This window comes from Octopus sinensis, linkage group LG6, assembly GCF_006345805.1.
Source record: "Octopus sinensis linkage group LG6, ASM634580v1, whole genome shotgun sequence".
NCBI lineage: Eukaryota > Metazoa > Mollusca > Cephalopoda > Octopoda > Octopodidae > Octopus > Octopus sinensis.
In genome coordinates this window covers 109629692-109648746 of record NC_043002.1, presented here as the reverse complement: position 1 = coordinate 109648746, position 19055 = coordinate 109629692, and the positions used below count along the sequence as shown (strand labels likewise).

Below are 19055 nucleotides of genomic sequence, written 5' to 3'. Positions count from 1 at the left end.
ACACCTGCACTCATTCAAATACACTCACAGACACATGTATATACACACACACATATAGGCAGGTGCATATACACACTCACACACATAAACATACCAAAGCTTTGATGTATATTCAAAAGAAAGTGAAAGCTGTACCTCTCCCACAAACAATAAAATATATTTTTGCAATGTTTTTTTGTTTGTATTTATACATTTTTTGTTCTCTTTCTTCTTCTCTCACCCACTCCCCCGCCCCCACTTCTTTCCTTCTTTAGGGAACATTTGTTTTTCTGATGGAAGAATCTACCAACATCTTGCTGAATGGAAGCATGACAACTGCACCAAGTGCAGCTGTAACAATGGTCTAATCTCTTGTCAGAAGGAGAAGTGTAAGCCCCTCCAGTGTGGTTGGATGACCGTCCCGCAAGGACAGTGCTGTCCTGTCTGCAAAGGTATGTATAACTTATCACTCAGAGCTAGCCTCTCCAGCTATGGCTGTCTTTGCTTAATATATATTAAATGATAGGTACTGGCATGGCTGTGTGCTTAAGAAGCTTGCTTTGCAACCTAATGGTTTCGAGTTCAGTCCCGCTATATGGCACCTTGAGCAAGTGTCGCCAATGCCTTGTGAATAAATTTGGTTGTTAGAAACTAGGTGGAAGCTCATCATGTAATCATGTGTGTGTGTTGTGTTTGACCCCTACCAGTGTTTGATGACCAGTATTAGTTTTTTTTATGTCCCCATAACTTAGCAGTTTGATTTTAAAAAAAGAAAAGACCAATACCATAAGTACCACCAGACTTCAGAAAATATTAGTTCTGATGGTCAATCCATTCAGCTAAAACCCTTCGAGGGGTTGCCCAAACATGGCTACAGACTGAAACAAGCAGAAGATCAAATACAGGGTGTAATTTGTAGGAGGTTTACATTCTAGTTTTGGCAGGTTAAAGGACCACATAGAAGTTCAGCAGATCAGCCATAATCAAAAGTAATCTAACCATGACCCTCTTGCCTTTTTGTATATCAAAGACTACACTGTTCTGTATGTCTTATTTTTTCAAAAGAATGGTGTGATTTGAGGGAGATTTGGCTGCTGTTTCCTAATGCAGCTAAAGATCTTTTGTCTGCTGCGCAATAGAGTAGCAGAGGAAATGCCTTTATCTGTAACATTGGAGAAATGGATTAAATTCCTGGAAGTATTTAGTTACCATAGTTGATGGCATAAAAGACACAGGGATATATTTGATGCAATCAATTTCTCCAGATTATATTCAGGAAAAAAAAATAAGACTTTAGGGAAATAAAGCTTTGATTATCTGAGTCTACATTATCCAATGTATCTTTCCTCTTAGGGTACAATCTGAGGGAAATTACTGCTATTTTTAGCATCATTTAGGTCCCAGAAATATTTTTTAAATCCTTTTTTTACACTCTTTGTGTTTTGAGCTCAAATCCTGGTTACATCAACTTAGCCTTTCTTCCTTTCAGGGTCGATAAAATAAAGCACCAGTCATGTATTAGGGTGTAGGTGCATGGCTTAATGGTTAGGGTGTTGGACTCGAGATCGTAAGATTGTGGTTTCAATTCCTGTACAGGGCGACCCGTTATGTTCTTGAGCAAAACACTTCATTTCACATTGCTCCAGCCAACTCAGCTGGTAAAACTGAGTATTCCTGCAACAGACCAGTGTTCCATCCAGGTGGGGACACCATAGAACCCAGGAGACCAGCATCATGATTCTATATGACTGGGAAGATTCTTCACTTTACCTGTACTGTGGAGACATAATGGCCCAGTAGTTAGGATAGCAGACTCAGTCGTAGGATCGCGGTTTCGATTCCCAGACCGGGTATTGTGAGTGTTTATTGAATGAAAACACCTAAAGCTCCACGAGGCTATGGCAGGGGTGGTGGTGAACCCTGCTGTACTTTTTTACCACAACATTCTCTCACTCTTTCTTCCTGTTTATGTTGTACCTGTATTTCAAAGGGCCAACCTTATTGCACTCTGTGTCACGCTGAATCTCCCCGAGAACTACGTTAAGGGTACACATATCTGTGGAGTGCTCAGCCACTTGCACGTTAATTTCACGAGCAGGCTACCCTGTTGATCAGATCAACTGGGACCCTCGTCATCGTAACCAACGAAGTGCCATGACATGTACTAGGGTTGATACATCTGACTGTTTCCCTTCCCTTTGTGTCTAAGACAGATGATGGTATTATTCAATTAGATTAAGACAGCAAGCTGGCAGACTTTTTAGCACACTGGACGTAATGCTTAGCAGTATTCGCTCATTGCTGTGTTCTGAGTTTAAGTTCCGCTGAGGTCGACTTTGCCCTTCATCCTTTTGGAATTGATAAATTAAGTACCAGTGGATCACTGAGGTCGATGTAATCAACAATCCCCATCTCCACAAAATCCAGGCCTTGTGCTTATAATAGAAAGGATTTTTATTTGATTAGCTTATTTTGTATCCCAAGTTCAAATCTCAATGACTGTGACTTTCAGCATCCTGGGGTCAATAAAATAAGTAACATTCCTTCAGTAATTTACCGCCATGGGACTGTAATAAATTAAGGCTATAGTCAGTAATAAATTAATAATTCTAATTTGACATGTAATTATTTAATTATTCCTCACCGAAGGTTGTATGAATGGTGACAGACTTTACAAGAATTCTGAGACATGGAAAGAAGAAGGTTGTTTGTCATGTCGATGTAATAATGGTGTTGTTGAATGTCAGACAGAAATGTGTTCCGTTCGCTGTCCGAATGCCCGAAGTGTCCCAGGACAGTGCTGTCCAGTCTGTGAGAGTAAGTTCTCATTATTGTCATTCTTCCTACCTGCAAAGTATTTGTTGTTTGTTTCTCTTTTTGTTTTTGTTTTTCCTTTTCTTTATTAAAACCCTGATTTAGTTGCTATTATCTATCGTTATTATCCCTCATTATTATTATTATTATTATTATTATTATTATTATTATTATTATTATTATTATTATTATTTTTTATTATTATTATTATTATTATTATTATTATTGCTATTGCTATCAGCAGAGTGTTGAACAAAATACCTTGTTGTGGTATTTTTTTCTAACTCTATATTCTGAGTTCAAACCACATTAAGGTCCATTTTGCCTTTCTTCCTTCAAGAGTTGGTCAAATAAACAACCAGTCTTATGCTGAGTTCAATATCAGTGACTGAACTTCCTCCTCCCAAATTTTGCAACCTTATTATTAAAAATCATCATCGTCGTCATCATCATCATCATTGTCATTGATGATGATGATTTCAAATTTTGGCACAAGGCCAGCAACTTCAGGGGAGAGAGTAAGTTGATTATATCAACCCCAGTACTCAACTGGTACTTATTTTATCAACCCCAAAAGGATGAAAGGCAAAGTCCAAACCCTGCAGCATTTAAACTCAGAATATAAAATCAATGGATGAAATGCTGCCTAAGCTTGTTGCCAGCATGCTAATGGTTCTGTCAGCCCGTTACCTTAATAATAATAATAATAATTTGGGTGGGATTTTCAAGTTTTTTTTTTTTTTTTTTTTTTTTTGAGAAGTACATGGAACAAATAGGGGCTGCAATAAGGGTAGAGCCCTTGCAGAAAAAAAAAAACACTACTTGGAACCACTCAAATACTCTGGAAGGTTCTCAAAAAATAAGAGGTGTTACCTTCGTTCACTCATAGTGAACAGCTGGCACCGTAGTACATCTCCAGCGTTAGAAGTTGTGCAAAAACAATAAATAATAATAATAATGATTTCAAATTTTGGCACAAGGCCAGCAAGTTCAGAGGAGGAGGAGGAGGAGGTAAGTAGATTACATCAACCCCTGGTGTTCAACTGGTATTTATTTTATCAACCTTGAAAGGATGTAAAGCAAAGTTGATCTCAGTGGGATTTGAACTCAGCATGCTAACAATTCTGCCACGTCACCACCACCTTATTAAGAAGAAGGAGGAGGAGAAGAAGAGCAGCAGCAACAACAACAACAACAAGAGCACTCAGAGAGCACAAAACTCCGCCAAAGCAACATCAACATCCTGGAGATGATTTTTAAAATGAGAATATCTGAAAGAAGCTCGACTGCTCTCACAAATGAGAATACTAAAAATGAACCTGATCACTCTCAAAAATTAAGTAAAAAAAAAAACGGTAAAATAAACCAGAATCTTTGTTCAGTACCGGATCAATCCCAAAATCGAATCAGTTTGTGTCAGTCACAAGGCCAAACATCCCTGAAAGTTTCATCTGAATCCATCCAGCAGTTCTTGAGATATCTTGTCCACAGACAAACAAACAAACAAACGCAACTGAAAACAATACCTCCACTTTTGCGATGGCAGAGGCAATAATTCTTTCTACTAAAGGCACAAGGTCTGAAATTATAATGCCAATTGTTTCTAATTTAGAAACAAAGATAGCTTGTGTGTGGGGTTATTTCTTTTCTTCTCTAAGCACAAGGTCTGAAACTTTTTGGGGGAGGGGGTCAGTCGAGTAGATCAACCCACAACTGGTATTTAATTTATCGACCCCAAAAGGATGAAAGGCAAAGTCAACTTTGGTGGCATTTGATCTCAGAAAGTACGGACAGACAAAATACTGCTAAACATTTGGCCTGGTGTGGTAACATTTCTGCCAGCTCACCGCCTTATAATTATAATTATAATTATAAGTTAGTTAGTGAGTTAGTTAATTTTTTGGCTCAAAAGGCAAAAAGCAAGGCCATGTAGGGGGACATAGAGTTATGTACAGGGTGGTGTTCATGTAAAGAGTTCAGGCCACTTGAGGTCAAGGGAGACTTTGAACCGAGCAGTCGTCTGCATCTTCACCATCTCATCTGGCAGCTTATTCCACGGATCCGCAACCCAGACAGAGAAAGCTCCTCTCCTTCGATTGAGATGAAATCGTCGCAGATAGAGCTTTTCAGAATGACCCCGCAGCCGACGCTCTGGAGCAGGAGTGAAGAACAGCTCTTTCTGATAATTGTTTCTAATTCAGAAACAAAGCCAGCTGGTGTGTAGGGTTAATTAATTAATTACATCAGCCAATTACTTGACTGGTTCTTTAGGTTATTGATGCCTTTTTGAGCAAATTTGGTAAAAACTGTGTGAAAGCCAGGTAAATTCAATCTGTAACTTTATTTAACACACACACACACACACACACACACGCATAATTGTTGAGTAACTTTAATGGAGTCCAGTTTGTTGTTGCAAGCATTTTCACCCCGTTTCCAGTCAGAAGATCCCTGTCTTCCTTCTGTCGCTGGTCTTCTTCTTCTTCTTCTTCTTCTTCTTCTGATCAAGCCTTACACTATAAATAAAGTTTGTGTTATTTGGGTGATATGAGGGCTATATTACCATTACCATCACCATCATCATCAACTTCAGCAGCATCAACAGCATCGTCATCAACTAAACTATCATCATCAATATCATCATCATCATCAACATCAGCATCATCATCACCACGATCATCGTCATCATCAATATCAACTTCATCATCGTCATCAGCAGCAGCAGCAGGGGCCAGAGGAGGCTGGCATCGACCACAAACGGACGGTGCTTTTTACATGCCACTAGCACGGAAGCCAGTCAAGGCGGCACTGGCATCGGCCACGCTCGGTTGGTGCTTTATACATGCCACCGGCACGGGAATCACAACTACAATTTCCATTTCCTTTTGATTATGATGTACTTGACTCAATAGGTCTCCTCAAGCACAGCATATCGCCCTACGATCCAAGTAACCTTTTGAGTGGGCTGTTTATGCGACACTGGTGTAGGTTAGAGCTGTGAACTCACTTTATTTGCTGGGTCTTCCCAGTCACAGCATATCTCCAGAGGTCTCGGTCTTTCATCATTGCCTCTGTGAGGCCCAACGTTCGAAGGTCATCCATGTCTTCCTGGGTCTCTTTCTACCCCGGATTCCTTCCACTGTTTGGGAGTGGCACTTCTTCACACATCTCTCCTCATCCATCCGCTGTACATGACCATACAAACGCAAATGTCTCTCTTGCACGCCACATCTGATGCTTCTCATGTCCAACATTTCTCTCAGGGCGCTTACACTCTGTCGTGTGTGCACACTGACATTACACATCCAGCCAATCAAACTTAACCCTTTATTTGATCCACCGGGTTTTACTGTTCTCATTCCAGTCTCTGTGTTTCATGATATTTCTTGCTTCAATTGATTCTTGTGTGAATTAACCTTGGTGCCATGTCTGGAGAAGATTGGATCATACAACAGCTGAAACATAGTGAAAGCCACAATCAAGATGGGAAGGGCACCAGTGTAACTAATAGAAACAGTGTCCATGATACAGATTCCTCATCTCACAAATATATTCAGAGTGTGATGAACAAACTGTCATCTAAATTTCGCAAAAATGAAAATAACACTGACATCTGTGGCTGTGTGGTAAGTAGCTTGCTTACCAACCACATGGTTCCAGGTTCAGTTCAACTGCATGGCACCTTGGACAAGTGTCTTCTACTATAGAATCAGGTCAACCAAAGCCTTGTGAGTGGATTTGGTTCACGGAAACTGAAAGAAGCCCGACATATATTTATATTTTTATGTATATGTTTGTGTCAGTGTTTGTCTCCCCACCACCACCATCGCTTGACAACCAATGTTGGTGTGTTTACATTCCTGTAACTTAGCGGTTTGGTGAAAGAGACCAATAGAATAAGTACTCGGCTTACAAAGAATAAGTCCTGGGGTCAATTTGTTCGACTAAAGGCAGTGCTCCAGCATGGTGACAGTCAAATGACTGAAACAATTAAAAGAATAAAAGAAGCTTGTTTTAACAGATATATTCACCAAAATTACATAAAAATATCTTGAAATACTAAAGAGTAAATTTATTCAGTAAAATCACCATTGGCTTCAACCACAGCCTCCAGACGACTTCAGGATCTCCTGTAACTCTTCTGGACAGTCTCCTTGTTTAAGTTGGTGAATGCTGCCGTAATCCTTGCCTTCAGTTCATCTTTGGTGTTACAAGGGGTTTTGTTGGTCTCTCGCTCAACCATGCCTCACATATAATAATCAAGGGGGCTGCAGTCAGGGGAGTTAGGTGGCCAAATGTTACGGAAGATGTGGTTGCAGAAATTGTCTGACAGACATGACTGGGTTCTTCTGCTTGTGTGGTATGGTGCAGAGTCCCGTTGCCAGACATAGGGTCTTCCAGCAGCCACCCTCTTGACCCAGAACAGCACTACCTTCTCCAGGCACTTGATGTAGGCCTCTGTGTTGAGTCTGAGGCCTTGTGGGGAAAGTGATTGGAAGCATAACGTCACCATCACTAGTGATCACTCCAAATGCTATGATGTTGACTGGATGTTTGATTTCTATCACTCTCAGTACATGTTTTGGGGACACGGCAAGCCAACGGTTGTTCTGTGTGTTCACGATCTGTTTGTATTAGAGCTTCCAGCGCAAATGTCAAGCAAGCAGTACAGCACGTCGTTTCCAAATTTCTGGCAGAGTCAATTGCGTCATGTTGGTGTTTTTCTCACAGACGGTGCCCAACTGACCCTACTATACTGTGTAGTCAACAAAATCAAAAACAAACAATGCACAAAATTAAAAATATAAAGCAGTGACAATTTACCCATTGCACCATGTAGAATTACATCTTGTTCTTCTGTTTTCTGATTCAAATTATTTATCAGAGCTGGAGTCAGAAGTACCAGTAATACCAGTTCAATTTAACCTATTGTAACATCTTACAAAGAAACTGATTTCCCTTATTGTCCTTCCCCATCTGTCATCCTTTCATTCATTTCATATATTTTAGCACTCATTATCTTGTTACTATATCATCTATGCTATAATTATTATATTTAATTAATATCTCTCTTCATTCTCAGACAATTGTTCCATTTCCTGTAAATATGGTTACGAAGTGGATGAAAAGAACCGCCAGACCTGTAAATGTGCCGCAGCTCCCTCTAAATGTCCTGCCATCACTTCATGTAAGCGCCGCTGTAAGTTCGGCTACAAGCGCACCAGAAATGGTTGTCTTCGTTGCAAATGTCACACGTGTCCATACATCCATTGCAACAAGCGTTGTCCTTTCGGCTTTATAACCAACCGCAGGGGCTGCAAGTTGTGTATGTGTGTAGGTAAGCGGAAAGTAAATACTCTCTTGAGATACGTTGTTGCTAAGAATATGTTGTCAACACATTTAATATTATCCTTTGTAATATTTCAGACAGGATAGGGCAGTGAGCTTGCAGAATCGTTAAAACGCCGGGCAAAATTCTTAACGGTATTTCATCTGCCATTGCGTTCTGAGTTCAAATTCTGCCAAGGTCAACTTTGCCTTTCATCCTTTCAGGGTCTATTAAATAAGTACCAGTTACGCACTAGAGTGTAATTGACTTAATCCTTTTGTCCTTGCTTGTTCCTTCTATGTTTAGCCCCCTGTGGGCAATAAAGAAATAAATATTTAAAGCAGCGAGCTGGCAGAAATGTTAGCACGCCGGGCGAAATGCTTAGCAGTATTTCGTCTGCCGTTGCGTTCTGAGTTCAAATTCCATCAAGGTCAACTTTGCCTTTCATCCTTTCAGGGTCTATTAAATAAGTACCAGTTATGCACTGGGGTCACTCTAATCGACTTAATCCCTTTGTCTGTCCTTGTTTCTCCCCTCTATGTTTAGCCCTCTGTGGTTAATAAAGAAATAAATGTTATCTTTGTGATGTGTGTATGTATGCATGTGTATATGTTTGTGTGTTTATGAGGTCTGATCAAAAGTATCAGGACTTTTACTATGGTAACCGAAATAAAGTACTCAGAGTGAAGCTGCGTGGCACACATTGATCTTGAACCCTGTCGCACAGGCATACTAAATTCTAACGCTCTTGCTCACTTCCATTGTATATAAAAAAGTGCTTGGAAGTGTGTGATCATCACATGTGTCCGGTGAGTGGCAAGTCCACCACAATGATGCACCTGTCCAGGCCTTGCTCCTTGCAACTTTTTCCCTCTTTCCAAAAGTTAGGTCCCGCAAATGCCACTCGCCAGATACATGCAATGTCCACACTCTACACACTTCACTTACCAAGCACTGAAAATAGAAAGTAAATACTGACTCTGTGAATCTGAGATATGTTGTTTATAAGCATCTGTTGTCATAACTTAGCGGTTCAGCAAAAGAAGACTTATAGTACTAGGCTTACAAAGAATAAGTCCTGGGGTCGATTTGCTTGACTAAAAAGTGGTGCTCCAGCATGGCCGCAGTGAAATGACTGAAACAAGTAAAAGAAAAGATAAAAGAAAAAGATTTATGGAGATGTACTTGCATAGCAAGTGACCTGATCTGGGATCATGTGCTGGAACGAAAACAATTGCAGCGTGGGGGGTGTTTATAAGCCATTTAAGAAACACAAAAACAGTGTCTCAAAGCGATGAAAATATTTTGACAAATCTAATTTAAATGTTGAAGTGAATCTAATGGATTTTGTGTGTTTCTTAAATGGCTTATAAAAGAAAAAGACATTTAATATTAGCCTCACCCACCCATGCCCCACCCCCAATTAGTCAAACCTTAATGACATAAATATTTCAAGGAATTTTTATTTGTTCTTTCAGATGAGCCATATAACAGAAAGTCGTCAACCCCTCAGATCCCAACATCATCATCGCTATGGTTACCGAGCAGCTGCATGTCCAATGGAATACATTACAAAGATGGCGACATGTGGTATGATGGTTGCCGTGAGTGCTACTGTAGGGAAGGACAAGAACTTTGCTCATTAATTACCTGTAACATTCCAAAGTGTCACAATCCAATATTTCGACCTGGAGACTGCTGCCCATCATGCGCAGGTAAATAACACCTTTGCGGAAGGCAAAGCCCAGAGATTCTTTGTTGTGCCATGACTGTGTGTGTGCTTGTGTTTGTCTCTCACCTCTGCTTCACAACAGATGTTGGTGTGGTTATGTCCATGTAACTTAACAGCTCAGCAAAAAGAGACTGACAGAATAAGTGCCAGACTTTAATGAAAAAAAACTACTGGGGTCAATTTGTTAGACTAAAATCTTTCAAGGTGGTGCCCCAGCATGGCCACATCTAATGACTGAAACAAGTAATATATTCATCATCATTGTCATCATCATCATCATCCATCCATTTACTATGGGTTAGACAGTTTGACTGGAGCTGGCCAGGGAGCCAGGAGGCTGTCCGGAGAGCGAGAGAGCTGTCCAAAGAACCAGGGAGCTGTCCAAAGAGCCAGGAGGCTGTCCAGAGAGCCAGGAAGCTGTCCAGAGAGCCTGGAGGCTGTCCGGAGAGCGAGAGAGCTGTCCAAAGAACTAGGGAGCTGTCCAAAGAGCCAGGAGGCTGTCCAGAGAGCCAGGAAGCTGTCCAGAGAGCCAGGGGGCTGTCTGGAGAACCAAGGGTTGTCAAGACAGCCAGGAGGCTGTCCAGAGAACCAGAGAATTATCCAAACTGTCTGTTATGGCATGGTTTCTACAGCTGGATGCTTTTCCTAATGCCAACCACTTTACAGAGTATGTTGGGTGCTTTTTACATGCCACCGTCACAGGTGTGTTAATGCAGCATCGGCACAAATGCATTTTATTTAACACCAGCACCTGCAGAGTGGAGCCTGTATGTATGGACAACAGTGATTTTACTTGGCTTGACATCTCTTCTCAAGTACAGCAAATTGCAACAGCTCCCAGCCCTTTGTCATTTCCTCAATGGGGCCCAGCATCTGAAGATCCTTTCTCACCACTTCTTTCCCATGTCTTCCCTGGTCAATGCCTTCCACAAGTTCCCTCCACAATTAGAGCTTGGCACTTCTTTACACAGCTGTCCTCATCCATATATTATATAAAACAATCATCATCATCATTTAGCGTCCGCTTTCCATGCTAGCATGGGTTGGACGGTTCAACTGGGGTCTGTGAAGCCAGAAGGCTGCATCAGGCCCAGTCTTATCTGGCAGTGTTTCTATGGCTGGATGCCCTTCCTAACACCAACCACTCCGCGAGTGTAGTGGGTACGGAGTGGTTGGCGTTAGGAAGGGCATCCAGCCATAGAAACATTGCCAGATCAGACTGGGCCTGGTGCAGCCTTCTGGCTTCCCAGACCCCAGTTGAAACAATAAACATTAGAAAGGGCCTCCAGCCACAGAAACCATGTCAAAGCAGACACTGGAGCACAACGCAGCTCTGTAGCTCACTTGATCTGATCAAATCATTTAACCCATATAAACATAGAAAGCTCCTTGCCAACTCATTAGAGCCAGTTTCTGTGGTGTATATATTCCCCTCTGAATGGAAGCATGGTCCATTTCAGGATTCCTCAGTTTTGCCAGCTGAGTGGACTGCGCAATGTGGAATGAAGGGTTTTACTCATAAACAGAAACACGTTGCCTGGTCCAGGAATTGAAAACACAACCTTAAGATCACGAGTCCAACACCCCTGACCACTAAGCCATGCACCTCCACACCAGCATGGAAAACAGACATTAAGTGATGATGATGGTGGTGGTGGCAGGGTGGTGGTGGTGGTGGTGGTGGTGAAAGACTATCCTCTCATAAAACTTTTTTTCCTCTTTTGTTCCTTAACATTGTAGGTTTCTCTCTTTCCCTTTGTAAACTATAAGGCAACCCCCAACAATGTTGTTAGCACAAAAAACACCCAGAACACTCTAAATGTTTTGTAATTGACCCAAACAACAACCAGCTGGCCATCTCTGGTTAAACCGTCCAACCCATACCAGCATGGAAAATGGATGTTAAATGAGGATGATGATGATGAGGGATGTAAAAGTGTGTATAGTGTTTGTACTATATGTATCTAAGCATATTTTATCTGTGTATATACGATTGTAGTGTGTGCACGTGCGCTGCTTAATCTTGCTCATTATTATTTACCATTTACCCAGCAAAGCAGCCAACAGTCTCTCAGACACAACGCTTCCATTGTAAGAATTGAGACAATGTCAAACTGGTTGCGTCAGATGCAAAAACTACTCTGGCAAACTTTTCCATATCTCTTTCTTTCTCCCTCTTTCTCTCACTCTCTCTCTCTCTCTCTCTCTCTCTCTCACACACACACACATTAGTCTAATTTCAACAGACCACATGCCATACTACAAACTACAACAAAGTCATTCTGTTGTAACTCAAACACAGACAACAATTAAACTGTAGTATTTTGATAGAGAACTTTTGAAAAAGCTGTGTATGTTTGCTATTTCACAAATTTTCATCTTCAACATCAGCATCACCACCACCACCACCACCACCATCTTCGTCATCATCACCACCACCACCACCACCATCAGCAGCAGCACCATCATAATGGCTATTCCATGTTACCTAACACTATCTCTCCCGTCTTAACCTTGTTTTTCCTGATAATAGATTTGCAAGGCTCCAACATTCTTAGACCTGATATCGCTATTTCTTACCAATTCTTCCTTGGTTTTCTACCTTCACCACGGCCAACTTCTATCATTAAGTCTTTTACGCAATATACCATAAATGGCAGTGAACTAGAAGAATTGTTAGAATGTTGGCTTGGGAATACCTTATGGTGTTTTCATGACTGTCTGTGCTCTGAATTCAAATGTTGCCAAATTTAGTTCTGCCTTTCACCTTTCCTGGGTCAAGGGAAAAAAATGATTCCAATCTGAAGCAGAACATTAGTGGAATTATATTGGTGCTACATAAAAAGCATTCATACCGGTGCCACAAAATAAAGCACTGGTTCTGGTGCCAACATAAAAAAGCACCCAATCCACTTCTGTAAAGTGGTTGGCACTAGGAAGGGCATCCAGCTGTAGAAATTATGCCAAAACAGACAAATGGAGCTTGTTACAGCTCTCCAACCTTGCCACTTCCTGTGAAAGCATCCAACCCATGCCAGCATGGAAAACAGATGTTAAGTGGTGGTGGTGGCGGCAGCGGTGGTAGTGGAGGCAGCAGCGGAGGTGGCGGCGATGATGACAGTAGAATATCAAAGAGAATGTCTTGAAGTACTTGTTCTCGTTGTTTGTGACAACATGGGTACCAAGTTGTAGTGACCCTAAAGGCAGCCGTCATTTTATTTTTTTTTTGTGGATAATATCAAAGGTGGAGAGAGGAAAGACTCGTTAACGATAATCAACTACCAATCCTTCTCATAACACCTTGCCCAGGCTTATCCATACAACTGTAGATGCCTGATCAACTTGACTAAACAAGGCTCTTAATAATAATGAAATTCTTGTATACAATGCTCAGGTGTCTTTCTTTCTTTCCTTAAACATTTTCTGACTCCCTTCAACATCAATTTATTAAATCCTTGTCTCTGTATTTCCCTGCAGGTACTGACACTCTCCCATCTAAGGGCTCCACTCAACAACGGACATGTCATGGTAACAATGGTAATGATTATGTTGAAGGTGAGGTGTGGCAGTTGGGCAAGTGCACCAGCTGCATATGTCATTATGGTATCATATTGTGTACGACAGAGAAGTGTCCACCACAGTTATGTCATTATCCAATACAGCAATCGGATCAGTGTTGTCCACTTTGTCCAAGTAAGTTCAGTTCTTTCATCAATTCATATTAACTTTGCAGTTGTGGTTTGACCCTTGGTCAGTCCTGTTCGACATAGAGTAATCAAAACAGATTTTCCAACTATCATTTTGTCAAGACATTGTGTATCCGAGACTACATTACCTAATATGTTCTTTAGAGAGATTTGCCTGCTTTTTCTATTGGGATCAATAAATAAGTACCAGTACACAACTGCTATTTGTTTTATTTACATTATTTACATTCGACGGATATTTGTCATCGTGTTTATTGTTAACACAACATTTCAGCTGATGTACCCTCCAGCCTTCTTCAGGTGTCTTGGGGAAATTTCGAACCTGGGTTCTCATTCCTAAAGTATTTTTCGATGTTATAATAATTATTATTATTGTTATTGTTCAGGTCACTGCTTGGAATCAAACTCGGAATCTTGGGGTTAGTAGCCTGCGCTCTTAACCACTATGCCATATGCCAGTGGGCAATTATGGAGTGAATTTTAGGGCTTATAAATATAATATTTTCTATCCTTCCTTAATACCAGTTCCCATATGCTGAAGAATAACAATAATAATAATACAGCGTTTCGGCTGATATACCCTCCAGCCTTCTTCAGGTGTCTTGGAGGAATTTCGAACTTGGGTTCTCATTCCTAAGGTATTTCTTCAATGTTATTATTATTATTATTATTATTATTATTATTATTATTATTTTATTATTATTATTATTATTATTATTATTATTATATTATTATGAGTAAAGAAGGATAGGAAAATATTAGATTTATAAGCCCTAAAATTCACTCCCTAATTGCCCACAGGCATATGGTGTAGCGATTAAGAGCGCGGGTAACTAACCCCAGGATTCCGAGTTTGATTCCAAGCAGTGACCTGAACAATAACAATAATAGTAATAGTAATAAGAAGAAGAACAACAACATCGAAAAAATACCTTAGGAAAGAGAACCCAGGTTCAAAATTTCCCCAAGACACCTGATGAAGGCTGGAGGGTATATCAGCCGAAATGTTGTGTTAGCAACAAACAAGATGAGGACAAATATCTGTCAAATGTAAATAATTAGCCAGTGTTGATGCAAAAACTGGCTAACAGGACATCTGGAAGGGAACATTGCTTCAGTGGGACTTATTGTAATGCCCAATACCTCCATGCTTTTACTTGTTACATACACCAGCAGCAGTGTCATTTAATGTCCATTTTCCATGTTGGCATGGTTTGGACATTTTGACGGGAGCTGGCAAGGCTGTAGAGCTGCACCATGTCCCAATTGTCTGTTTTGACATGGTATCTACAGCTTGATGCCCTTCCTAATACCAACCACTTTACAGAGTGGACTGGGTGCTTTTTACACACATACTTACAAACAAAGACAAAATGCTAAGCAGCATTTCTTGCAGCTCTCTACATTCTTGGTTCAAATCCTGCCAAAGTCTACTTGGCCTTTCATGCCTTTAGGGTCAATGAAATAAAGTACCAGTCACATACTGGAGTCAGTGTAATTGACTTGTCCCCTCCCCTCAGAAATCGTTGGTCTTGAACCCTACAGTGGAGCATCTTGTCATTCAGAGGGATTTTTGTGATCTCAGTCACATATTGGCCATAGAAACTGGGGAACCAGACTTAGGTGTCCCAGGGCTTGAGAAAGTGTGTGTGTGTGTGTGTACATGCATGCATGATGTTACTTATTTATTGCATTGATCCTTGACTCTGTGTCTATTTCTTCACCAGACCAATACCCAGACAAACCAACAGTCAGTAAGCCTCACCTAAAGTATTGTAGAGGCGAGACATCATTCAAACATGGTGAAGTATGGCGTGTGAGTCCCTGCCAAAGCTGTATGTGTCGAAACGGACGGATCAACTGTTTCTCACAGAATTGTCCACCCATGAAATGTCAACAGGCATCTTTCCGTAAAGGACAGTGTTGTGCAGTCTGTATGGGTAAGTAAAAACCCTTTTCATTTTAGGGATTTGTGGTGGTGGTAGTGGTGCTGGTGCTGGTGGCAGCGGTGGCAGTGGCTACCGTCTCTCTTTTACTCTTACTTGTTTCAGTCATTTGACTGCTGCCATGCTGGAGCACCGCCTTTAGTCGAGCAAATCGACCCCAGGACTTATTCTTTGTAAGCCTAGCACTTATTCTATCGGTCTCTTTTGCCGAACTGCTAAGTGACGGGGACGTAAACACACCAGCATCGGTTGTCAAGCAATGCTAGGGGGATAAACACAGATACACAAACACATACATATATATATATATATATATATATATACATACATATATACGACAGGCTTCTTTCAGTTTCTGTCTACCAAATCCACTCACAAGGCATTGGTCGGCCCAGGGCTATAGCAGAAGACACTTGCCCAAGATGCCACGCAGTGGGACTGAACCCAGAACCATGTGTTTGGTTAGCAAGCTACTTACCACCCAGCCACTCATCGTTGTCATTTTTAAAATGGCTGTGAGGTTTAAGACGTTTCCCCTGCAACCATGTCATTTCAGGTTCAAAACCCAGCCCTTTTATTCAGTGACTTAACATGAACCACCAAGCTATCAGAATTTTCTTTCTATAGGGTGGCAAGCTGGTAGAAACGTTAGCACGCCGGGCGAAATGCTTAGCGGTATTTCGCCTGCCGCTACGTTCTGAATTCAAATTCCACCGAGGTTGACTTTGCCTTTCACCCTTTCAGGGTCGATAAATTAAGTACCAGTTACGCACTGGGGTCGATGTAATTGACTTAATACCTTTGTTTGTCCCCTCTATGTTGTGGGCATTAAAGAAATAAGAATTTTCTTTCTGTAAGACATAAATCTTATCATAATCGCAAGGAATAGTGACATCTTGCCATGAGTTGCGTCAACATGAAGACATACAGACATCAGCACACACACACTGGACTGACTTCTTTGTTTCTTCTTTGCCAGATAATGAAACGAAAACAGCCAAGTCAATCATATCCAAGGACATACCCATCATACTGACCACAGTTGGTCCTCCAGAGGTCGTCAAAGAAAAGGTCAATAAAAAACCAACATCATATGTCGCTGGAGTTAGCGCAGGTATGTATATGATTCCTCCTCCTTCTCACCTTAATTGGTAGCAATGAACATTGAGGGTGGGGCAGAGAAGAGAGTTTCAAACTAAAACTCAACATTTCACCCATTTTTGGATATTTCTGATGACCGAAAATAAAACAGTAATATTTCTCAAACTGGTATCTGGAACAACTACCATCAACATCGTCATCATCGCCATCACCATTATCTAACATCCTCAGGCTTACAAGCTCCTACCATTCCCTCCGGCCCATACCAGCATGGAAAACAGACAGTAAATGGTGATGATATACTCTTTACACTTTTACTTGTTTCAGTCATTTGACTGTGGCCATGCTGGAGCAGTGCCTTTAGTCGAGCAAATCGACCCCAGGACTTATTCTTTGGAAGCCTAGTACTTATTCTTTCGGTCTCTTTTGCTGAACCACTAAGTTACAGTAACATAAACACACCAGCATCAGTTGTCAAGCAATGTTGGCGGGACAGACATATACACACACATACAAATATAAATACATATATACGACGGGCTTCTTTCAGTTTCCGCCTACCAAATCCACTCACAAGGCTTTGGTCAGCCTGAGGCTATAGTAGAAGACACTTGCCCAAGGTGCCACACAGTAGGACTGAACCCGGAACCATGTGGTTGGTAAACAAGCTACTTACTACACAGACACACCTACGCCTATATTATCATTGTCGTTGTTGTTTAATGTCCATTTTCCATGTTGGCATGATTTAGACAGTTTGCCAGGAGGTGGCAAGGCTGGAGAGCTTTCCAGGCTCCAGTTGTCTGTTTTCGCATGCTTTCTACAGCTGGATGCCCTTCCTCATGCCAACCACTTCACAGATTGCACTGGGTGCTTTTATGTGGAACTGGCACAAGTGCAGTTTATATGGCACCAGCATGAGTGCATTTTATGCAGCACTAGCACCTGCAAGACAAAGCCCTCTCAGCTGGGGGTGGTGGCCATAAAGGATGTGTTGATGGATACCTGTATGGATGGATGGCTGCGATCTTACCTAGTTTGACATCATCATCATCATCATCATCATCATTTAGCGTCCACTTTCCATGCTAGCATGGGTTGAACGGTTCAACTGGGGTCTGTGAAGCCAGAAGGCTGCATCAGGCCCTGTCTGATCTGGCAGTGTTTCTACGGCTGGATGCCTTTCCTAGCGCCAACCACTCCGTGAGTGTAGTGGGTGCTTTTTACATGCCACCCGCACAGGTGCCAGACGGAGCTGGCAAACGGCCACGGACGGATGGTGCTTTTTACGTGCCACCGGCACGGGGGCCAGGCGAGGCTGGCAACGGCCACGATCGGATGGTGCTTTTTTACGTGCCACCGGCACGGAGGCCAGGCAAGGCTGGCAACGGTCATGTTTAAATTAATCTCCAGAGAAATAAATATGGAGAACCGTTATGTAAGGACTGAAGCTCTGGAGATGAAGTCTTTAAAGATACATCTGACATCTATTGATGAGTATTGGTGATGAGGGAGACTTACTCTTTTACTCTTTTACTTGTTTCAGTCATTTGACTGCGGCCATGCTGGAGCACCGCCTTTAATCGAGTAACTCCGGGACTTATTCTTTTGTAAGCCCAGTACTTATTCTATCGGTCTCTTTTGCCGAACCGCTAAGTAACGGGGACATAAACACACCAGCATCGGTTGTCAAGCAATGCTAGGGGGACAAACACAGACACACAAACATATACACACACATACATATAAATATATATATATAGATATGTACGACAGGCTTCATTCAATTTCCGTCTACCAAATCCACTCACAAGGCATTGGTCGGCCCGGGGCTATAGCAGAAGACACTTGCCCAAGATGCCACGCAGTGGGACTGAACCCGGAACCATGTGGTTGGTTAGCAAGCTACTTACCACACAGCCACTCCCGTGCCTTGTATAAGAATGATACACAATTAGATAAAGAAGACAAACAGACAGAGTTGATCTGATTTGAAATCTTTGAGAAAGTGTTCTAGTTTTGAACCATTTGACAATCGTGTTTCATATTGAACATTTCAAAAATGCTTTCTTAGGACGCTTTATTTTTGGTTTCATTGATAATGATGATGATGATGATGATGACGACGGTGGTGGCAGCAGTGGCACCACTCTTCGGTGAGATCTTTCAAAACCACTAGTTTTGAATTTGTTTAGCCCCAGGTCAGTCCTAACTGAGTAGACCCACGATCAAAGGTATTTCTGCTTTGACCATTTCATCCTACTCATCTTAAATTACAGGAGTCCTCCATTTTTAAGAAGCAAAGATACGATTTAAGGGAAATTTTACTTCTGTGCCGGTGACACGTCCATGCCTGTGGCATGTAAAAAGCACCATTCAAGCGTGGTCAATGCCAGTACCGCCTGACTGGCCCTCTTGCCGGTGGTACATAAAAAGCACCCACTACA

General features: G+C 41.6%; 1 protein-coding gene across 4 annotated transcripts in view; it reads left to right on the top strand.

Moving 5' to 3' along the window:
* LOC115212848 (cysteine-rich motor neuron 1 protein) overlaps positions 1-19055 on the top strand; it is a 108135-nt gene that overhangs the window by 82229 nt on the left and 6851 nt on the right. For 3 of the 4 annotated variants that reach the window (XR_004999807.1, XM_029781623.2, XM_029781624.2), the window contains exons 6-12: positions 255-431; positions 2629-2796; positions 7877-8131; positions 9601-9837; positions 13332-13547; positions 15289-15501; positions 16487-16621. Coding sequence is in view for 3 of the 4 variants with exons in the window: in XM_029781623.2 (XP_029637483.1) it covers positions 255-431; positions 2629-2796; positions 7877-8131; positions 9601-9837; positions 13332-13547; positions 15289-15501; positions 16487-16621 (1401 nt within the window). In the remaining variant the exon portion in view is untranslated. The remainder of the gene's footprint in view (positions 1-254; positions 432-2628; positions 2797-7876; positions 8132-9600; positions 9838-13331; positions 13548-15288; positions 15502-16486; positions 16622-19055) is intronic. The other variant, XM_029781625.2, reaches the window with a different exon arrangement.